General features: G+C 38.2%; 1 protein-coding gene across 1 annotated transcript; it reads right to left on the bottom strand.

Annotated features, from left to right (window-relative positions):
* Positions 1–223: 223 nt before the first annotated feature.
* On the bottom strand, positions 224–25,019 carry LOC117326589 (fukutin-like). Its single transcript, XM_033883346.1, has 8 exons — positions 24,831–25,019; positions 24,259–24,288; positions 23,407–23,589; positions 21,674–21,924; positions 20,440–20,702; positions 14,930–15,063; positions 10,204–10,310; positions 224–440 (listed from the first exon to the last, which is right to left on the bottom strand). The coding sequence occupies exons 1-8, from the start codon at positions 24,924–24,926 to the stop codon at positions 224–226; spliced, it is 1,281 nt and encodes a 426-aa protein (XP_033739237.1). The 5' UTR covers positions 24,927–25,019.
* Positions 25,020–25,054: the final 35 nt, after the last annotated feature.

Here is a 25,054-nt window from a genome sequence, read left to right as displayed (position 1 = left end):
TTACACTTCTTCCACATATACAGTCTAAAGCAATAGCTAGGTGCCATGTTTCCCTCCGGGTCCACATAGAAACAACAAAAGCCAACACCATGAACTGGAATCCTCTTGCATAGTACGTAATAAATTACTACACACGGACATTTATCATCAACGTGATCACGCCTGCTGCAGAAATACCCGAGACAGGAAATGTGCTATCGACGTTTGCCCGGCCGGGCATTGGTCAAAGTTCAAAGGAAAAATTCCCTGTCTTTGGCCCAAACTGTTTGGTCGGTTGGTTACAAGTTTTCCGTTTCCTTTCACGGCAGCAGCTGTGTTCAGGTGACTCAAGCTCTGGGGAGACATTCAGTACGTTCTGCAGGCCGGGCAGATCCCTGATACAGACGCGGGATTCGTCGTCTGCAGGCAGGCTGATCGGTTGGTTACAGGTCTTCCGTTTTCTATCACGGCAGTAGTTGGGGTTCAGGCGACGTCATGGGCCCGGTACGTTCTCAAGAATGTCAGACGTTTCACACCCAAAACGTTTCGCACCATGACGTTTCGCCCCCAAGACGTTTCGCACCGCGACGTTTCGCACCCTATGAAAAGACGTTTCGCACCCTAATTTTTTCACTTGTTTTAAACCTTAATAATAGTTAATGTTGTGTTATTTTGATACTATAGTCGTTAATATTGTTATCATTTTTGTGGGGTTTTCTTTTTACAGGAAATTGGGCGAGTCTGATAACTGATATGCATATTGATACATCTCGGAGATATATATACTCCATTTTCTCGTAAATTTGTTTTTACTATTTTTTTTTTTATTTACTCCCTTTTCACGAAATCTCGAAAATGCACAACTCGAATCTATAGATCTAATATTTCAAGAAGCCAATCGTACGTATTACGTAGTCACCAATAATAGTAATTGATGATTATTTGTACACGTGTTGTTGCAGCAGTACAAGATTTTATCAGATATAACGACGGAGTTTTTACGTAACAATTAATTCTGTCATAATGCGTTATATTCTATTTGATTGGTTTAAACAGTATTTTATTTTGTAAACAGCAAAGTTGTACACATTACATGAATGTAAGGATTCGAAAAAAAGCCTAAAGCTTATGTTAATATTCTATTTGATTCGCAGGAGATTGATAAATAATTGATATATTCATTTTTAAGTCATTAATTGTACTAGAATACTAAAACAATATATATTTTTGCCCATGATTGTACGTTATCTAGCGAGTGTCTAGCTAGATTAGCCGAACACGCGGGCTTGTCACTCATTAAAACTGTTTATGTTGTAAAAAAGAATGTTAGCATTTAACTTAATTAGAATTACAGTTTTCGTATTTATTCTAGAACACAAAGTTTACGATGTTATTAAACGTTCTAATTACTGAACTGAAACTATGTAACTGAAGGAATAATCGTAACTGATGAAATAGTAAGTTTTTATGTGTATTTTATTCCGGGTTGCAATATGTAATATATCAATTAACAGGAACATGTCAAGTTGTTATGTAAACCAATACAATTACCGGTCACACCGCAGGTGGGCGGTGCTACGGGATTACTTTGTCAGATCGCAGGTAGATATAAAATGGCCCGGGCAGTGAAGTGATCACCGAAGGCTGGATTCAGTAACAAAATACAATAATATACACTCGTCCGATCGAAGTGAAATTTTGCATGGTGTTAGATAAATATATAATCTGTATGCAAAATGTCCCTCGACACCCGAGTGCACGCTGCACTGCAACTTCAGAGGTACATTTCCGTATTATGCAATCATTTGATCGAAGTGAAATTTTGCATGGTGTTAGATAATGGTCTATATATGTCTCTGTAAGTATGTTACAGAAATAAATATCAAAACAATCTTCATTAACGAAATCCTGGGCGTGCAAAATGTCCCTGGTCACTCATTAGGTACACCGCTAATAACAACTCGATGTGGCTTCGCACAAATATTAACGACTGTACGAAGGGAAGCTACAACACAAACATAGCAAAGTATTTACACCAGTAACCAAGGTACAAAACAATAAAAACACGGTCAAACAAAATATAGTGTTAATAAGCCGGGCAGCTACCTGATACAGACACGGGATGGGTCGTCTGCAGGCAGTCTTCTTCAAACATTATATAACATTTGTTTACATTTCTTGAAACAAAAGTAAGAAGAAACAAAACGGGGATAAATGGTTTCAGAATATATTGGCAAATAATACTAACATGGAAACAAAATAAGTTTTAACTCAAATCCGATGGGAAAATGGGAACATAACACGAAGATCAAAGAAAACGTCAAAGAAGAAATGGCCTTGTGCTCCGGCACCTGCCCTGCAAATCTAGGTCAGATCTAGGTTTGTCACATCGTCAGCGTTTTAAATGTCAATGGGTTCACATATATATCAGGAATAGTGAATGTCTAACAGGATAGATCGTTATAGAGTTTTCAAAGTCAGGACTTCACATAGATATCGGGAATAAATAGGTCGTTATAGAGTTTTTAGAGTCTATGGTTCATATAGATATCATGAATAACGAACGTTTAACAGTGTGACCTTGACTTCTAGGTCGAGCAAATGCAATTCTTTAAAGCAATCCTTTTTTATAAGTCGTGTCTTTGTGATAACGTCTAAACCATCTAAGATATATTATTGGTGAATACCTTAATCACCACATGACAAAGTGCAGTGCTCCATCATTAGATCATTAACAAAACAAAAAAAAAAATAAAACATACAACACATAGTCTTTGATTAATGGGTTTTATTATCACAAAGTATAAATATGGAATGATTATCACATAACATTTGATGATCTAAGACCATTTTCAATACCAATAAAATGAGAAATATTTGAACTTTTGCCACTAAAGGAAGAGAAATAAAAGGAAAATAAACAACTCCATGCAATTGTATTATGATTTTGGCACAATCACCATATTGCGATTTAACCCTAATTTGAAATGAACTTAAAGTCTTTGAAAACACCCTTAATGTGTATAAGCTGGCAAAACATGGAGGCAGCTAGAAGTTTATAATGTAAAATTTATGAGTAATAACACCTAGACAAGAAATAGAATTTCAGCATCGTTGGTCCTTTGGGCAAGTTCAGGTTCAAAAGAATTTATTCAAGTTGAAACAGTAATCCAATTGAACTGAATCAGTCGCATCTTAGATTACTTGACTTTGGTAAAGATTACAAGTAAATTTCAGCTTGTCTATTGGGCAAATTACCACCAAAACCTTCTAGCCTCCAGTAATTTTAGGACTTTGGATTTGTCTTGCCATGATTATGTGACTTATCAAAATATATTTTACAAAGATAAACAAAATAATTAAAATGCTATATTAAAGCATATGTTAATTGTACAATGCATAAATTGTAATGCATGCTAGCACCATTTGATATATATAACAAACAAGGGCCCAATGGGCCCAAATCGCTCACCTGCACCTTATCATATATGGATCCTGCAGTTATTTGAAAGCATGCTACAGGACCAATATAATGTCTCTCTGCACTTTGGCTTTTCACTAAAAGTCATTTAAAGATTTAAGCATACTTGATCTATGTGACCTTGAATGTGAGTCAGGGTCATTCATTTGAACAAACTTCGTAGCCCTTTACCCCAGCATGCTACAGACCCAATATTAACTCCATGGGACTCTTGGTTATTGAGAAGAAGTCGTTTAAAGATTTTAGCCTTTTTGACTCCTGTGACCTTGAATGAAGGTCAAGGTCATTCATTTGAACAAACTTGGTAGCCCTTCACCCCAGCATGCTACAGGCCAAATATTAGGTCTCTGGGACTGTTGGTTATTGAGAAGAAGTCATTTAAAATGTTTAGCCTTTTTGACCGCTGTGACCTTGAATGAAGGTCAAGGTCATTCAATTGAACAAACTTGGTAGCCCTTTACCGCAGCATGCTTCAGACCCAATATCAACTCCCTGGGACTCTTGGTTATTGAGAAGAAGTCGTTTAAAAATGTTAGCCTTTTTGACTCCAGGGACCTTGAATGAAGGTTAAGGTCATTCATTTGAACAAACTTGGTAGCCCTTTACCCAAGCATGCTACAGGCCAAATATTAGGTCTCTGGGACTGTTGGTTATTGAGAAGAAGTTGTTTAAAAATTTTAGCCTTTATGACTCCTGTGACCTTGAATGAAGGTCAAGGTCATTCATTTGAACAAATTTGGTAGCCCTTTACCGCAGCATGCTACAGACCCAATATCAACTCCCTGGGACTCTTGGTTATTGAGAAGAAGTCGTTTAAAGATTTTAGCCTTTTTGGTCCCTGTGACATTGAATGAAGGTCAAGGTCATTCATTTGAACAAACTTGGTAGCCCTTTACCCCAGCATGCTACAGGCCCAATATCAACTCCCTGGGCCTGTTGGTTATTGAGAAGAAGTCGTTTAAAGATTTTAGCCTTTTTGATTCCTGTGACCTTGAATGAAGGTCAAGGTCATTCATTTGAACAAACTTGGTAGCCCTTCACCCCAGCATGCTACAGACCCAATATCAACTCCCTGGGACTGTTGGTTATTGAGAAGAAGTTGTTTAAAGATTTTAGCCTTTTTGACCGCTGTGACCTTGAATGAAGGTCAAGGTCATTCATTTGAACAAACTTGGTAGCCCTTTACCCCAGCATGCTACAGGCCCAATATCAACTCCCTGGGCCTGTTGGTTATTGAGAAGAAGTCGTTTAAAGATTTTAGCCTTTTTGATTCCTGTGACCTTGAATGAAAGTCAAGGTCATTCATTTGAACAAACTTGGGAGCCCTTCACCCCAGCATGCTACAGGCCCAATATTAACTCCATGGGACTCTTGGTTATTGAGAAGAAGTCGTTTAAAGATTTTAGCCTTTTTGACCGCTGTGACCTTGAATGAAGGTCAAGGTCATTCATTTGAACAAACTTGGTAGCCCTTTACCCCAGCATGCTACAGGCCCAATATCAACTCCCTGGGCCTGTTGGTTATTGAGAAGAAGTCGTTTAAAGATTTTAGCCTTTTTGATTCCTGTGACCTTGAATGAAAGTCAAGGTCATTCATTTGAACAAACTTGGGAGCCCTTCACCCCAGCATGCTACAGGCCCAATATTAACTCCATGGGACTCTTGGTTATTGAGAAGAAGTCGTTTAAAGATTTTAGCCTTTTTGACTCCTGTGACCTTGAATGAAGGTCAAGGTCATTCATTTGAACAAACTTGGTAGCCCTTCACCCCAGCATGCTACTGACCCAATATCAAGTCCCTGGGTCTTTTTGCTATTTAGAAGAAGTCGTTTAAATTTTTTTTAGCATATTTGACCCCTGTGACCTTGAATGAAAGTCAAGGTCATTCATTTGAACACACTTAGTAGCCCTTCACCGCAGCATGCTACAGACCCAATATCAACTCCCTGGGACTCTTGGTTATTGAGAAGAAGTCGTTTAAAGATTTTAGCCTTTTTGACCCCTGTGACCTTGAATGAAGGTCAACGTTATTCATTTGAACAAACTTGGTAGCCCTTCACCCCAGCATGCTACAGGCCCAATATTAGGTCTCTGGGCCTTTTGGTTATTGAGAAGAAGTTGCTTGAATCGAAAAGTTGATGCCGGACGGACGGACAGACGGACGGACGACGGACGCCGCGCCACGGCATAAGCTCACTTGCCCTTCGGGCAGGTGAGCTAAAAAAACAAAAACACAAAAAAGATATTGTTCTTACTAATCCGCCTAATATTCCACAGAATAACAAATAAAAAAACATTAATATTGATAAGGAGGGTTTTTTATACTTGAGATTAAACACAGAACTGAATCTCAAATTGCTGAACATAGGCTATTGTCGCATAATTGGTGGATTGGCTTCATCATAAACAGTGAGAGAAACATATGCATGTATATATTCTGTAAACATGGTTACTTTCGCAGGGGCTTAATTTCACGATTTCAATATGGTAAACTATATGCGTTGGGATAATTTTCGCAATTGACTCACCTATTTTTATTTCTATTTGTATTTCAAGGTTACACAAACTGATATCAAAATAATATGTGTGGAGGAAATTTTTGCCATCAAAAGGACTCAGCGTAATCAGCATAAATTTCCACCTTGCATAAATGTCCACGTTTACAGTATCTGAACACCACCTAAAGATAATTTCTACTAAATAACAGTAGGCCTTTGTTGAACTAGTTCTCAACCAAATAGATAATTAACACAAACAAGACTCTACTATATTGTTCATAATTTATCTACTAGAAAATTTGACAATTTACTTGTCTGTACTGTCGTTACGACAGTATTTTATCATACATACGAATGTGTTATCATATACATGTATCATATAAACGTAATCATATTTCTGACATCAAATCAACAAAATAATGTCACAACCGACGACAAAATGAATAATTTACCACTAGACCATTGAAAAATTACAAGGCGACCATTGAAAAATTTCATGGAGACCATTGAAAAATTTCACAAGGAGACCATTGAAAAATTTCACAAGGAGACCATTGAAAAATTACAAGGAGACATTGAGAAATAACATGAGACCATTAAAGAATTACAAAGATAAAAAAATATTTTCTACTCCGACTCGCATGGGTTTTGAGTTTTTGAGTGCATACATGTAAAAACTAGAGAAAATATTGTTTCCTGTATAATAGATGTTCATTGTCTCTCCAACCCCCCTCCCTCCCTACCAAAAAGCGCAAAAAAACAAACAAGAGATCCCAGAGGGATCTTGGCGCCCACCATTGAATGATCTTTATAGGTTCCATGTCAGATTGATCTTTTCCCTACTTTTCCCTTCCTCTAAGTCTTACTTATCTGTGTAAATTCAGAAACAGCCCTCTAGTACTATTCAAACAAGGGGAACCTATATATAGAATTTAAGATTTAGCTATAATGGCTGTCTGTCGGCCATGTTGTTTTCGTATTGGTCCCAGTATGCAAAACTAGGCACTGAGGGGAACCTACATATGAAATTTGAAAAAGATCCCTTCAGTACTTTCACAGAAATAGCGATAACAAACTCCAATTGTAAAATTCCAAGATGGCTGCCTGTCAGCCATGTTGTTTTCTGATTAGTCTCAAAATGCAATATGCATAACTAGGCACTGAGGGGAACTTGCATATGTAATTTCAGAAAGATCCCTTCATTACTTTCTGAGAAATACTGATAACAAATTTTAATTGTCAAAATCCAAGATGGCTGCCTGTCAGCAATTTTGTTTTCCGATTGGTCTCAAAATGCAATATGCATAAGTAGGCACCAAGGGGAACCTCCATATGAAATTTGAGAAAGATCCCTTCAGTTCTTTCACAGAAAAAGCGATAACAAATTTCAATTGTCAAAATCCAAGATGGCTGCCTGTCGGCCATGTTGTTTTCCGATTGGTCTCAAAATGCAATATGCATAACTAGGCACCAAAGGGAACCTATATATGAAATTTGAGAAAGATCCCTTCAGTACTTCCTCAGAAATAGCGATAACAAACTCAAATTGTCAAAATCCAAGATGGCTGCCTGTCGGCCATGTTGTTTTCTAATTAGTCTCAAAATGCAATATGCATAACCAGGAACAAAGAGGAACCTGCATATGAAATTTGAGAAAGATCCCTTCAGTACTTTCACAGAAATAGCGATAACAAACTTCAATTGTCAAAATCCAAGATGGCTGCCTGTCGGCCATTTTGTTTTCCGATTGGTCCCAAAATGCAATATGCATAACTAGGCACCAAAGGGAACCTTTATATGAAATTTGAGAAAGATCCCTTCAGTACTTCCTCAGAAATAGCGATAACAAACTCAAATTGTCAAAATCCAAGATGGCTGCCTGTCGGCCATGTTGTTTTCCGATAGGTCCCAAAATGCAATATGCATAACTAGGCACCAAAGGGAACCTACATATGAAATTTGAGAAAGATCCCTTTAGTACTTCCTCAGAAATAGCGATAACAAACTCCAATTGTCAAAATCCAAGATGGCTGCCTGTCGGCCATGTTGTTTTCTGATCGGTCCCAAAATGCAATATGCATAACTAGGCACCAAGGGGAACCTACATATGAAATTTGAGAAAGATCTCTTCAATACTTTCTCAGAAATAGAGATAACAAACTTCAATTGTCAAAATCCAAGATGGCTGCCTGTCGGCCATGTTGTTTTCCGATCAGTCCCAAAATGCAATATGCACAACTAGGCACCAAGGGGAACCTACATATGAAATTTGAGAAAGATCCCATCAGTACTTTCTGAGAAATAGCGATAACAAGAATTGTTTACGGACGGACGGACGGACGGACGGAGGGACGGACGGACGGACGGAGGGACGGACGGACGACGGACCACGGACGCAGGGCGATTTGAATAGCCCACCATCTGATGATGGTGGGCTAAAAAAATCAGCCAAAACAAAAACGTCATTTGCATATGATGCAGCTAATGCCCCGCTATTTTTTTTTATCAATTTTTGTTATCATCATGCCAACCACTGAATGATTTAAAACAAGCAATGGAAAACAAAAATACAGGCAAGATATTAAAGTTTTTAAAATGGATAATGTATTTCTCCTGCTAGAGAATTTGATATGTAACATGATAAGATAATATGATAGTGTAGGTCTAATCTCACAAATAAATCAAATATAACATCACACATCTCCTACATAAATATAGATCATATCACAAATATCCTTTTAAAGGCAAGTTCATCGAATAAACATCTCATATATTATTTACACACATACGTACACTTCATTCTCATTTCAACATACTTACTACATGTATATTGTGGATTTTTATCAAAACTCACTCATCTAATTGTTTCAGGAATCAATGTTCTCTATGATGAGCAAAAAGGGAGAAAATCGAACATTGAGAGCAAAACATATGCCTTAAAAACAAGAGGCCCAGAGGGCCTTTATCACTCACCTGGATTTGACCAAGATGTCAAACAACACAATAAATGGTTATAGGTGGAAATCTCAACTGTTTCAAAGAGAAAACCCAGAAACAAAGTTCAGACAGATACCGTGGTGGTGTGAAAAGACACCAGGGATTGTTTTTCAACATGATTGTTTTTAAAGGAACTAGTCCCTTGGGGTGGGGAAAGACTGCTAGACCTACTTTTATATCAGGATTGGGTTGATGTCTTGGTATCCGCGGGGCCGCGGTGGCCGAGTGGTTAAGGTGTACCGACACTTTATCACTAGCCCTCCACCTCTGGGTTGCGAGTTCGAAACCTACGTGGGGCAGTTGCCAGGTACTGACCGTAGGCCGGTGGTTTTTCTCCGGGTACTCCGGCTTTCCTCAACCTCCAAAACCTGGCACGTCCTTAAATGACCCTGGCTGTTAATAGGACGCTAAACAAAAACAAACCAAAATCTTGGTATCCACCTATGCTATACATTGTATTTGGTAATGGGGTGGGAATCTCAACGATTTCATAACCAAGAAAGTTCCTTAGGGTGGGGAAAAACCCAAGGGCCTATTTTTACATCATGATTGTGTTTATCTCTTTATGCCCAACAATATAATGCTATATAAGATTATGGGGTGGGAATCTCAACAAAAAAAGTCGTTTATAGCAATACAACAAAGTTGCTCCCTTTTGGCCCTGCCCCTTAGTCCCCTGGTGGTTAGCCCCACACTTCGTAGTTTTTGAATCCCCACCATCTAAGGATGCAATCAGTCAAATATGAACAATAACCATTACTTAGTTCCAGAGAAGAAGTCATTTATAGCAATAAAGGCAAATTGCTCCCTTTTGGCCCTGCCCCTCAAACCCCCTGTATTGGCAAGCCCAACCATCTTTAGCTTTTTGAATCCTAATTCCTTAAGGATGCTACCATTCATGTATGAGCGATATCCACTGCATTGCTTAGTTCCAGATAAGAAGTCATTTATAGCAATATAAGCAAATTGCTCCCTTTTTTTCCGTACCCCTTAGCTCCCTTGGGGTTCAGCCCCATCATTTGCATAAATTTGAATCCCACCAACCAAGGGATGTTACCACTGAAATATAAATCTACATTGCTAAGTTCCAGAGAAGAATTCATTAATACCGTAAATATTCGCGTATAGTGCACACTTTTTTTTCAAAAATTGACAAGTGAAAAAAATATTGCCAAATTGCTTCCTTTTGGCCCCGCCCCTCAAGCCCCGGGGGAGTCAGCCTTATCTTGTCAGTTTGAAACCCTGCCCACCCTAGGGATCTTCCTACAAAATTATTCCCATTTGATCCGGTTAAGAAAAAGAAGATGTCTAACTTTACATCCCCAGCTTGGAATGATAATTCGAACGTGTCGTTGATCTGGGGAGACAAAGCAGTTACAAAAAAAATCATTGTGTAGTCAGGAAAATTGTAAGATGCACTCTACACCGCAATTTTACGAAAATTTATTTTAGGCAATTTTGCGAAAATTTATCTTTAGGTGATATTACGAAAAAAAAATTTTAGACAATAACTCTTTACAATAGTAGACAAATTAATTCAATGAAATGAAAAATTATGAAATAATTTCAAGCAACACATTTATCAAACTTGAAAATTATCTTATATCAATATATTTTCCTTTTTAGCCTGCTTCTTGAAAAGTGGTCATCCCAGTCTCGAGTCAGCGTTTTTTTTTTTATCTAAATGTTAAGTTTTTGGTGTAAGTGTTAAAAGGCATAAATAAACTCTTTTATAAGTGTACTAGGGTTCTAATGTCTGGCTTGAGAGTTGCTATGGGGGTTAACAATGACTTCCTGGAGTCATATGAATAATGCTTAGAAAAAATATAATATATTTGAAGAACTACACTTCATTTTCTTACACCTAAGGTTAGAGAAAGTGTGTAAGACATAAATGCTCCTGCTCATCTTTGCAAGGAACTTGGTCTTAGGTAGCCCGAGTCTGGTGTCAGGGTCAGAGGAAACTTGTGTTATGTATATGGTGTTACTGGTCTGTGAGATATCTTATAATTGTACAATCTAGGGGAGATAATCTAACTCCATATGTATATGAGTTATTCCCCTTTGTTGTAATTCTTTTCGTTTGTGAGATACATTTTGATGATTCATATAAAGACTTTGAACTGGAAAGACGTTTGTTGGTTTTGTCTGATGATATGTAGCGTAAAGCGAGTTCCCCATACCTCACAATATTACATGGTGGAGAATCTAAATCCGGTTTGGTGTTCATCTACTATTATGTAACTTTTTTATTGTGTATTCGCCGGTGTGGCCGGCGAGTCAGCCTCGGCTCGTCGGCCAGACATCAGACATTTCACGCCATGTGCTAAGTTGGCGGGAAGGTGTGGACTTCAGATGAATTCACACTATCATATCCACTGACAGCATGTATCACTTAGTGACTTTTATGATATATCGGATATACATATTGATGCAGGAAGAAACTTTCCGTGTTCCACTGTTTATGATGTCTTTATATTTCATACAATGTGCCATGACGTCACCAACATGATGATAGATGGAGGATCTGAGTGTGACTACGGTCCGCGGTATCATTTGATTTACTTCGTTTGTCCAAGGAAAAGTATTCCTTTATCATGATTCGTACATTTAAACGATCCAGTATCCTGATTATTATACCTGACGTCTAACCATGACCCCGGGATAATGCTGACGGTATTTCGCTGGATTCAGTTGTTGGCTTGTTGCAGTTAATTTTTCATTGTTAACATTTCATCTCGGTTCCAGTTCCAGTCTGACAACTTCAACTTATAATAGACTGGTCTACCTACAGATATCTGGAATTGTCTGGACTCCATACCAATATTTGAACTTTTTTTTCGATCTACTATAGCAGTGACGTTCTTTGTTTGCTTTGTTAATGTTAGCATAGTTTTCATGGTTTACTCTATAACTGAAATCACATGGTATAATACATTATTGTACACAACATAGTGATATTGCAAGTTAAAAGTTTATATATATATATAGAGGATCTGTCATGAGTTTCCCTTCATATTAGATTTATGATATGAGTTTTGAATTTTTTATTTTTGCGAGCCTCTGGCGAGCAAAAATAAAAAAATTCTAAACGAGTATCATAAATCTAATATGAAGGGAAACGAATGACAGATTCTTTTTATCTTATGACGTTTTCTTTCATCGTTCCCCATCAAAAACTGATTTTCTCTTTTGCCTTGAATCGTCACATCTCAACCAAATCACCCGAACCTTCGAAGTAGGTCAATTATACCGACGAGAGAAGAAATAGTTCTAACACAACTGACTCTTGAAAAGGATTCATTTTATTAAATACACGTCTCAAAACAAAATTTCAGCATTTTTTCATTTAATCTATAATAGATAAATTGTCCTTGGTGTTTGAAACAATGAGGAAAATATTTTAGTTTGAAAGTTCATGAGCGACTGTTTTTGATGTGACGAAGCCGTGACGTCACTTGGCGCGATAATGGAGGCTTCGTTGTACAAATGTCTATTCGCTGTCGCTGTCGTACAGAACCATTGTACAGCGCCTTTTCACTGCTTTGTGTTTATCCTCGTCCTCGCGGGAGTTTATGGAGATGTGAAATGTTCCACCGTGAATATTCCCACTGAACATTGTGTTCAGACTGCCGTGAAAAGCGACTTTGGATGCCGATTTGTTGGCAGTGTTGTTTGTTTTGACATTACACGTGTTTGTCGACGACAGTGTCTGCATGTTATTCTGAGTAACCGTTGAAGGCAAGTTGTAACAAACTACATTGCCGTTTTTCATGAGGATTTTATTAAATAATGTTATTATTTGTTTATTTGAAAAGAATCTAGACTAGATATGTCTCATCGGACAACGCAACCGCAATTTTCTATCGGAGTTGAAATATGTTACTAGGGGTCATAAAATAGATGTTTGCCAGGCCTAATTTAACATCTTATAGTATAAATATAATTAAAAAACTTAGGATGTTTACATCTTGGATTTTATATTTGATTGTACAATATGTTATGTTAATAGACCAATTTGTCGTTCAGTTGATTTTTTTTCAAAGTTTACAAGCACTAGTCGCCATTTTTACGAGTCGTAGTAAAAAGAAGTAGGTCGTTCCCACGCGTATGAATACAGTTCTCACGGAACCAGCCAATCAGCGTAGCGAAAGGTGTTATTACACTAGTGTCATAAAGAAAATTTATGTGATGGGTTTATGACACCGTATATAACGGTAATCATATGATAAATGTATTTATTACATTTTTACCAGTGAAATATCAAAAATTATTCATTCTATAAAAGTGATGAAAAATATCACTTTTGCTGATTTGACCAATCAAATTAATGATTAGAAAATACCACAATAATTGACCAATCAGAAAGCCCGACATATATGTCAGCACCTGGACAGGGGGAACTACATTTTTTTGTATGCAAACTTTCGCTGTAGGCCTAGTTAGCATACAGGGTAGGTTTTTCATTGATAAAAAATGTAATAAACAGAATATCTAACAGTGTCTTCAGTAATACCAAATATATTTCACTCGTGTGGCTAATATTTTGATATTTTTCACTCGTGCTACGCACTCGTGAAAAATATCAAAATATTAGCCCCACTCGTGAAATATATTTGGTATTACTGAAAACACTGTTAGATATCCTCTATTTATTACAAAGTTAGTATTACCACAACGGATTTACCATTTATCATGTTACTTGTATTATTTTTGAATGACAAGCTTGATGGGTTTCAGAATGATAATCTGCATTTGATCTACTGTATCAAATGTAATCATTCTTGTGTTCATAGTTGAATACATGTGTACTGTATATAGCATCTTGTATAGGTACAAAGTGTATTTGTTATGATTGTTGTATTTTAAAATTTGTATGTGCCTAAAGTTTGGATTTCTTGAATATTGTAGAAGTCATAAATAATTACTAAAGTTTAATACAATTCTTGTTAAATTACTGAAATTAATATCATTTTAAATGTAGCTTAATAACTTGTATTTTTGTATGTGAAGTTCTTTTACCCATGCTATTAAATCTGCATCCTTGTATTTGTGTTCCAGAAATGCGCAGCTGGAGGGTAGATATAGGTATGATGCAGACATGGTGTTGTGTGAGGGAAGTTTTATTGCAGATTTACTCGGTTTTTTTTATAGTAACGTTTAAATGAATAGTGTAAAATTCTTGATTTCTGTATATTCATGTCATGTAATCAGACATCTCACGACCAGTTGTTAATTTCACAGGGTTCAATTTTTTAAGGGGGGCATGTTATGTATATGGTGTTACTGGTCCGTGAGATATCTTATAATTGTACAATCTAGGGGAGATAATCTAACTCCATATGTATATGAGTTATTCCCCTTTGTTGTAATTCTTTTCGTTTGTGAGATACATTTTGATGATTCATATAAAGACTTGGAACTGGAAAGACGTTTGTTGGTTTTGTCTGATGATATGTAGCTTAAAGCGAGTTCCCCATACCTCACAATATTACAATTGGGCTAGATCTTATGATGCTATACCAAATCTATTGAGGTGTTCTCAATTGTTGAGATATTGATTCGAAATGGGACAATGTAATTGTGTCCCATTCTGGAGGGATCAGATGTGACCTTTGACCTTGACTGATGTATGTTATGATGTTATGGTGTAAACAAGAACCAAAATCTGTTGAAGGGCTTTCAAGATACAGATGTATGTTATTGATGCAGAATGGGACAGGATGCGACAGGATGGAGGGAAGGACGTACAGACGGACATGAATAAGTCTATGCTGGTATGACTATAATTGATAAAGAACAACTACACAATCTGAGACTGAACTTTAAAGAAGTGGAAAATATAGGTCACCTTATGCCCTACGCAGAGCTCATAAATAAATTGCGGGGGAGGGGGGAAATTAGAGGGATCTATGAAGTGATTTTTCAGAAGTGTCGCTATTCTTTCGGAGTGGAAGAACTACATAGAGTACCAACCCTGCCAAACACATGTTTGAGTGGTAGTCCGGCCTTCTCCATCTCGTGGATGAGTTGTGAGTTGTAGTCTTTGATCCACATCCCGAAATCCACATCCTGGGCATGCGTGATGATGTCACACTGTCGATACCATCCTAAAAACAATCAACACAAACTACAAATTGTCACATATTTTATGAATGGACTTTAAAAGGAGGGTCATGGCGTCTTCAATCATAGGATATTTGTTGGGTCAATAAAAGATTGGTCTTATCTCCCTACCCATGGAATTTTGTGTTTCATAGTTCACCGAGAAAGAAATCAGTCGGGACTGTTACAGTTATGCACTAGGGTGATAGTGTACTCTTCAACTTTGGTCTAGTATGCATGTAATGGGCCTCAAGTGCTATATAGTGAGTTAGCCATTGGCACGTACAGGGGACCGAGAGGCGGGGCCTAATGAAGAAAATTCTTTAAAATTCTTTTCCTTCTCTAGGATTAAAAAGATTTGTTCTTCATTTTATCTGAAGGTTCCCTCAGTAAATGAAGTAAGCTGGTTTTGTATAAATGTTGGTCAGGCCCTCCACGGGCCTTATAGGTGGGGGTCAAATTGGGAATATAGAGGAAATTCTTGGAAGTCCTTCTTTTGCAGGAATGATTTCGTCCAAATGTGGTGTAAAGCATCTAAATGGGCAAAGGGATTAAAATATGCATAAAAGCTTGTTCTGGCCCCCTTGGGGGCAAAATGTTGGGGCCAAATAATGTAGCAGTAACGTTTTTTTTTTTTAAATTCCTCTTCTGTAACAAGAGGCCCATGGGGCCTGTATCGCTCACCTGGCTGGATTTGACCAAATGTCAAAATAATGTTCATGTTCAATTCCTTTTGTTTGTTAACCTCAAACAATGCTATTTATGGTTATAGCGTGGGGATCCCAACTGCTTTAAAGAAATAATGAAGTCCAGACTCTCTGAGTTTACAACATGCATTTATAACTTTATGACTAGTAGTGATTTAAAGGAATTACCTCTATTTCCTATATGGGGCCCCGCCCCTTTTGCCCCTCGGGGGTCAGAGTCACCATTTATGCAAAATCTGTTCCCCTTCCCCCAAGAATGTTTCTTACCAAATTGGGTTCAAATCCATTCATAACTTTATGACTAGTAGCGATTTTAAGGAATTACCTCTATTTCCCCATAAGGCCCCGCCCCTTTGGCCCCTTGGGGGTCAGAGTCACCATTTATGCAAAATCTGTTCCCCTTCCCCAAAGAATGCTTCTGACCAAATTGGGTTCAAATCCATTCATAAATTTATGACAAGTAGCGATTTAAAGGAATTACCTCTATTTCCCATATGGGGCCCCACCCCTTTGGCCCCTTGGGGGTCAGAGTCACCATTTATGCAAAATCTGCTCCCCTTCCCCAAAAGATGTTTCTTATTAAATTGGGTTCAAATCCATTCATAACTTTATGACTAGTAGCGATTTAAAGGAATTACCATTACCTCTATTTCCCATATGGGGCCCCGCCTCTTTGGCCCCTCGGGGATCAGAGGCACCATTTATGCAAAATCTGTTCCCCTTCACATAAGAATGTTTCTGACTAATTTGGGTATAAATCCATTCATAACTTTATGACTAGTAGCGATTTGAAGGAATTACCTCTATTTCCCCATTAGGCCCTGCCCCTTTGGCCCCTTGGGGGTCAGAGTCACCATTTATGCAAAATCTGTTCCCCTTTCCTAAAGGATGTTTTTGACCAAATTGGGTTCAAATCCATTCATAACTTTATGACTAGTAGCGATTTGAAGGAATTACCTCTATTTCCCCATTAGGTCCCGCCCCTTTGGCCCCTTGGGGTCAGAGTCACCATTTATGCAAAATCTGTTCCCCTTTCCCAAAGGATGTTTCTTACTAAATTGCGTTAAAAACCATTCATAACTTTATGACTAGTAGCGATTTAAAGGAATTACATCTATTTCCTATATGGGGCCCCGCCCCTTTGGCCCCTTGGGGGTCAGAGTCACCATTTATGCAAAATCTGTTCCCCTTTCCCAAAGGATGTTTCTTACTAAATTGCGTTAAAAACCATTCATAACTTTATGACTAGTAGCGATTTAAAGGAATTACCTCTATTTCCCATATGGGGCCCCGCCCCTTTGGCCCCTTGGGGGTCAGAGTCACCATTTATGCAAAATCTGTTCCCCTTCCCCCAATGATGTTTTTGACCAAATTCGGTTCAAATCTTTTCATAATTTTATGACAAGTAGCGATTTAAAGATATTACCTCTGTTTCCCCATTAGGCCCCGCCCCTTTGGTCCTTTGGGGGTCAAAGTAACCATTTATGCAAAATCTGTTTCCCTTCACATAAGAATGTTTCTGACCAAATTGGGTTCAAATCCATTCATACCTTTATGACTAGTAGCGATTTGAAGGAATTACCTCTATTTCCCCATTAGGCCCCGCCCCTTTGGCCCCTTAGGGGTCAGAGTCACCATTTATGCAAAATCTGTTCCCCTTCCCCAAAGGATGTTTCTTACTAAATTGAGTTCAGATCCATTCATAACTTTATGACTAGTAGCGATTTAAAGGAATTACCTCTATTTCCCATATGGGGCCCCGCTCTTTGGCCCCTTGGGGGTCAAAGTCACCATTTATGCAAAATCTGTTCCCCTTTCCCAAAGAATGCTTATGACTAAATTGGGTTCAAATCCATTCATAACTTTATGACAAGTAGCAATTTGAAGGAATTACCTCTATTTCCCCATTAGGCCCCGCCCCTTTGGCCCCTTGGGGGTCAGAGTCACCATTTATGCAAAATCTATTCCCCATCCCCAAAGGATGTTTCTGACCAAATTTGGTTCAAATCCATTCATAACTTTATGACTAGTAGCGATTTAAAGGAATTGCCTCAATTTCCCCTATTGGGCCCCGCCCCTCAGGCCCCTTGGGGGTCAGAGTCACCATTTATGCAAAATCTGTTCCCCTTTCCTAAAGGATGTTTCTGACCAAATTGGGTTCAAATCCATTCATAACTTTATGACTAGTAGCGATTTGAAGGAATTACCTCTATTTCCCCTAATGGGCCCCGCCCCTTTGGCCCCTTGGGGGTCAGAGTAACCATTTATGCAAAATCTGTTCCCCTTCCCCAAAGGATGTTTCTGACCAAATTGGGTTCAAATCCATTCATAACTTTATGACTAGTAGCGATTTGAAGGAATAACCTCTATTTCCCCATTAGGCCCCGCCCCTTTGGCCCCTAGGGGGTCAGAGTCACCATTTATGCAAAATCTGTTCCCCTTCCCCAAAGGATGTTTCTGACCAAATTGGGTTCAAATCCATTCATAACTTTATGACTAGTAGCGATTTTAGGAAATTACCTCTATTTCCCCATTAGGCCCCGCCCCTTTGGCCCCTTGGGGGTCAGAGTAACCATTTATGCAAAATCTGTTCCCCTTCCCCAAAGGATGTTTCTGACCAAATTGGGTTCAAATCCATTCATAACTTTATGACTAGTAGCGATTTAAAGGAATTGCCTCAATTTCCCCTACAGTGGTCCCCCTATTTACGACCACTCTCAAGAACGACCACTCCCTGTATGCGACCAAGTTTCGCGTTCACCGACGTTTTCCAACGATAAATTACCCCTTCTAAACGACCACCCCGCTAACCCGACCAACGACCGCTTAATCATGTCCCATAAACGTGAAATGTACTTTGGTATCCCTCTCGTGAACGACCAAGATTTTTGCAAAGTTTCATTAAGACATTCAAATTATAGAATAATCAATAATAAAAGCGTGTAACGTCCAGCTCATTGAAATTCGTGGACCCAGGTAAAATTTGACACATTGGATTGACAGGTTGTTTACACTGCGATAGCCAGCTAGTGAGCTGTTTTGTCCACCGATGTTTTTACAAACAAGATAATTACTCCTACCTTTTGTAGACAAATGGTTTGTTGTGATTTTCACAAATTTAATATATTGTGGAATCTGTATACAATGTATCCATTATACAAAGCTATTATTAAATTGTACGTACAACGTAGGACTACAGTATACGAAGCTAGACAACGTGATGAAATTCCATTAGAGTGACCTCCCCTGTTATCTGTATGCGTGCGCATCGTTGTCGGTAATGAAAACAATTTATTACAAAGATGGCTGAACATCCTCAGCAGTCAGCAAGAAACGAAAAGTTTTTACACTTAAACAAAAGATCGGTGTTTTAGAAATGATACACAATGGTGGTAATGCAAGAAAGATTGCATCGGAACCAATGTCGGTAAAACGCCGAACTCAGATCCCGAGCTTGGATTATTGTTTAGTTTCTCTTCAACGGCTTACATAATCCGAGGGTTCTGATGTTAATTAATATCTCAAGCTGCCTTGTATCTACGTAGTAAGATCGTCAGAAAATTCGGACTAAGGCTTACAATAACAGATTAAAGTATTTTTTCTATAACTAGTTTTGTTGGTGCTTTTCAGCTATTCGTACCTGCAAATTTTCTGTATTTTTACATTAGAGATCGACGTTTTTCAGGGATGAGGGGGGTAATTTTGTGGATCCTGCACTCAAGCGTGCCTATTTACGTTTTTTGCTTATTATTCGAGATATAACGTTACACTTAAATTTTGTGAAATAATTTACACATGCAACAAGTAAACCAAATTCAAAACATTACTGACAGAGAACATTTAAAAACACATTTTAACTTAACACAATGAATTGTCTATGTATATAATGTAATATGTACTAGCTTGTGTGATCATTGACTTCACTGACGTCACTCAGATGACAAAACTCTCAACAAAGACCACCCCCGTTATAAGACCACCTGATGCCTGTCCCATAGGTGGTCTCATAAGAGGGGGACCACTGTATTGGGGCCCGCCCCTCAGGCCCCTTGGGGGTCAGAGCCACCATTTATGCAAAATCTGATCCCTTTCTGCCAAGGATGTTTCTGACCAAATTTGGTCAAAATCCAATAAGAACTTTTTGACTAGTAGCGATTTGAAGCAAATGTTGACGGACGGACGCCGGACGCCGGGCGACGGACGCTGCACCATGGCATAAGCTCACCGGACCTTCGGTCCAGGTGAGCTAAAAATGCAGTGTTTTGCCATAATCACTGAAATATCCAGGTGAGCAATACAGGCCATCTGGGCCTCTTGTTTGATGATTATTCTCATAAATGAACATGCTCTTCTATATACCAAGAGGAACTAACTTGGAATCCTGTGAAATGCTGCAATAACATATCAAACCTGTCCAAATATTAGATGACTGGCTATCAACCATTTTGTTTTTTCTGATCAGCCTCGAAATTGAACATGCTTAACTATAAATAATAACGGAAGGACAGCGAACGGTGTGCAAAAGGACGATTTAGATTTCACACTGATATTTGGCTATGAAAAGAAAGATCAAAGAGAGGGAATTTTCTATTTCAGAACCTCAGATTTCAAATACAAAATTTCCAATTATTATACAAAGACACACGAATGAAAAAGAATGAAAGATTTAAGTACCAAGAAGTGTTCCACTGCTGATCCAGAATCGCATTCCAAGTTTATTAAGCACCTCTTTTCCTTGAGCTATGAGTTGTCTGGCCTTCCTTTGAAAATATTTTGCTTTGCTTGATACATCGGGAGGATGAGCTTTCAGGAAGTTGTCTGCCCTTTTCTGATCACATTCAATGTATCTGGATTGTGGCACAGAATCCAGAAACTTCTCCACAGGTTTGGGAATGTATAGAGATATACCATCTATCACAGTATGCTCAAGGTCAAATCTGTTGTAAGAACAAGTTAAATAAATATATCATAACATGTAAATGAAGTTGTTATTAACATGATGGTGATTTAACACAAAATAACCATCCAGTATCTAAAATGTCATTTCATGAAATATCTATTATATTCTGCAATAATTTGAATCTGCAATTACAAAACCTTTGGATCGTTGGTATTTTCGCTTGTTTGCTTGTTTACTGGGTTTATAAAACCATGAACAGCATTTAACATTTTGAGGGATCAGCAGGGCATCCAGTTATCTCTTAATTTTTTGGAAATTTTAGAAGTCAAATCACTATATTCTCAGAAAACTGAAGGGTTAAATAGACATGTCCTTTCAATCCCAAGAGTCACATTTTATTTTGGGGAGTCAAAAACATACTTTCAAAGGTGCTCTGAGTCAGGGTCGCATTGTAGTAGTTGGTGACTACACTGAACAAAATAAGGGTGGCCCGTCACATACAATCAAAAGCAATTTGATTAAAGTGTCTTGTTCCAGGACGCAACTACAACAGCAGAGACTGGCCTGTTTCCCAGCTTCCCAAGAAATACAAACTGACACGGGTGGGGAGCGTCAAACTATGCACCTAAGATCTTCACCTGAGGTTACGGTGCCACCACACTACCCGACAGAGCTACATGTGTATTGTGGCCCCTGGCAGGGTTCAAAGTGAATATTTTTACGGGGTGGCCTATTTGGCTACCAAGTCATAAAATCTAGGCGCCAATTGGAAAAGTTAGTAGCCTGGCCTAGTTGTCTTAAATAAATAATAAAAAAAAAAATTCTTTAGATCAGTATAAGATCTCTCTGTAACCAAAGTTAATTTACAAATGTTTTCTAGTGGCCATGCAGGCCTAATAGGTCCGTTACTGGTTGCCAATTGTGAATTTAAGGCACCATGGCCACTAAAATAGGCGCCACTTTGAGCCCTGCCTGGCAATTTTGTAGTCAAGTGATACTGGTACCTACTTTTTATACGAGCCAGCCTCATATCCAAACGAAAGATCACTAGACGCCACCTGAATCTTCGAGTGCCACAGAAACCCAGCAGCACGCTCGTACAGAACCAATATATGTACGGATGGCTCCGGATATTTCATATTCTGGAGGAAAACGTGTGATGTGACGTGGAATGATGTGTCACCGACAAATTCTGGAAACTCATCGATAGAATCCACTACGGCAAAGTTGTAGCTGCGCAGTCGGTGGAAAACAGGTCTCTGTGGAAACAAAAAAATTTTAAAAACAAAAGTTGTAAATATCATTCCAGAAGTATTCTGAAACTAATTTATATTCCTAAGTTGGCAAACTGAACTTTCATCTACAGTAATAATTTGAAAAGACATAAATCCACATAAATGTCTTATTGATGTTGAAATTGAGATCATCCTGAAGTCTGTGATGATAGCAGATATATATCTAGTGAGATAGTCATTATATACATGTAGTACTGTAAAATTTGCACATATAGTGCACAGGTACTTGTTTGTTTGTTTGTTTTTGTTTAACGTCCTACTAACAGCCAGGGTCATTTAAAGACGTGCCAGGTTTGGAGGTGGAGGAAAGCCGGTGTACCCGGAGAAAAACCACCGACCTACGGTCAGTACCTGGCAACTGCCCCACGTAGGTTTCGAACTCGCAACCCAGAGGTGGAGGGCTAGTGTTAAAGTGTCAGGACACCTTAACCACTCGGCCACCGCGGCCCCGTGCACAGGTACATTTTTGAGGTTCATTTTCAGTATCTTTTTTTTTAAAACTGCAATTAGCTTGTGATTTTCATGCTAGTATGATCTATATTTTGATTTATATACGAGGGTAATTACCTGTAAGCCCAACTATAACAATATTGGTAATTTACATGTTTTAGATGCTAGGAAGACAAAACAAACCTTATCAAGATAAACAGTTACCTTGACATTTGTGTTGTCAAAATACGTACACCTTCATACTAAATTTGAACATAACAGTATCAAAATATCACATCAGTTAGAAGTGACATGACGCATACATGTTGGCCATTACGTCAAATAAGAAAATGGAATGACGGGGCCTAATGTCATAGTACCAAACATTTGATAAAAACAAACAAAATATACATCAAAGTTCACCTACAATGTATCTAAAAGTAATTTTTAGAAATTGTGGTCTCTGACTATAAATTGAACAAGCACAACCAAGAATAGTTAGGACCAACATGAATATGATCCTTATAAGCAGGTCATCCAGTAGACCCTTGAAAGTGCTTTTGACCTTCCAAAATCAAATTTGACTTATAGGATTGAAGGAACATGTATATTTGACATGTTTCGAGCCTTCAAATTTCTGAGAAATAGTAATTTGACTTCTTAAACTGCTAATAATCAGGGTCAACTGGATTCCCTATCCTTATAAGCAATACTTCGCATGAAATAGTGATAACACTGCATCAAAGGGAAATTTGAACAGACCATGTAATTATTTATTCATGCTGATTTTTCAACAAATTTTCACATATTCTAGTTTTAGCTGAATTTTCAAAACTTTCACTTGAATATTTCAGGGCTTTTTCTGGTGAATTGACCCCATTTTCCAGTTTACTCCTGAAAAAATCTTTCCAAATTCACCAATTTTCTTCCCAAAATGAGACAAAAAGGCCCTTTCCCAAACCAGTGAGAAAAAACCATGTATCTATGACAGATGTGTACAAATGCTATTGATTTTACCAGGCTTTTTTTGACGTCTCCTATTACACCAAATGTGACAAGTCTTTTCTGACTCTGACAGAAACTTCCACATGCCTGGCCTTCCATCTTGTCCTCCGCGTATTCTGTCAGTATGTCTGGATCCATCAGGAACAGTTTGCCCTTGTCATGATCCCAGACATTCATTAAAGCTTTGATCACATCCTACAAACACAAATAAAGTTCGAATAACACATGTCTTGGTTAACATATATATCAATGCATATATTTGCTTGCTTGTGTGTTGAATTTTATTGGTTTAGTTTTTTGTGTTTTTTTTTATTTGGGGGGGGGGGGGAGGTACTGGGATTTTCGCCCAATCAATAGCCAGGGTGGTAGTTTGGCACAGTGGTAACACACGTGTCTTTCACCTTGGCCACCAGGGTATGCTTCTCCAATCGGACATGAAACCATTTAAGTTTTCTCCAGTTATTTTGGTTTTCTCCTAAAGTTAACCCCCACACACACTTCCATCCGGGCCAACAAGCATGATTAATAAAAGTTGGTATTACTTGTTTCACAACTGTTGTAAATAAATGAAGTTTACATTGTCAACAACCATATGCATGGTCATTTGAGGCTGCTGGTTGTCTTCACCAGGCACAATAATGTTGACCTCAGCTTTGTTTGCTGGGTTTATTGCCCAATGAACAGCTAGGGTCATTTTGAGACAGGGTCTCCTTGTAGTAGTTGGTGACTACCTCAATGAACAACAAATTGCATACATACCGAGAGGAAATCTATATACTGTAGTCCCCTTGTTTCACCAGTTGGGGACCAATAACATTCAAACCTGTCAGCTATATTTGAAATGAAATTAACTATATATCTTACCTTTACCCTACTTGGATTTGGCTCTCCGATCTGAAAATAAAATAAAAACAAAAATTTAACACTGTGGATCCATTTCTTCCAGGGGCTACTGTATACAACATACTTGGAGCTTTAAAGTGAATCTATACATACAGAAATTGAATCCTTTACACAGAAAAAGAATCCTTCATAAAAAAAAAATCATAAAAAAACAACAGAATCCTTCATACAGAAACAGAATCCTTGTAGACACCAGAGTACAGAGGATGTAGTGTGGACAAACCTTTGCAAAACCTTTACAATTATAGCCATTTGATAAGATTGATACGTGCACGTGGTTTTATTAACCTGAAAAAATATTAACCAATGACAATTACAATGAAATAAACATATCCTAGAGAGATTTGTTGGGATGGAAGAACTGTGATTCCGTTGGCCTCTAGTGATCTCTCATTCGGATATGAGACTGGCTCGTTTAAAAAGTAGGTAGGCCTATCAGTATCACTTTACTCCATCTGCCCTGGGCATGTATCGCAGATTGTGCACTTTACCGAGTGTGATCTCAGTCTGCCTAATCATCTATCTTGACATACCTCTTTTGATGAAAATTTCGTCCATATCACTAATTGAATAAGCATAAAAACTGACGATAAAATCAGTGCAATTTGGAGAAGAGTCCATCTTTTCATTGCTGTCGTTCACTCGATAGCTGCTTCGAACTGGGCGCTGACATATTGTAGGTCTGCAGAACATGACGATTAATTCATAATGCATACTTATGCGAACTGTTATGATATGGCAATTGTCAAGAGTTAAT

The sequence above is a fragment of the Pecten maximus genome, chromosome 4 (assembly GCF_902652985.1).
Source record: "Pecten maximus chromosome 4, xPecMax1.1, whole genome shotgun sequence".
Taxonomy (NCBI): Eukaryota; Metazoa; Mollusca; class Bivalvia; order Pectinida; family Pectinidae; genus Pecten; species Pecten maximus.
The sequence above is the reverse complement of the archived record's forward strand: the minus strand, read 5'-3'. Positions and strand labels throughout refer to the sequence as shown.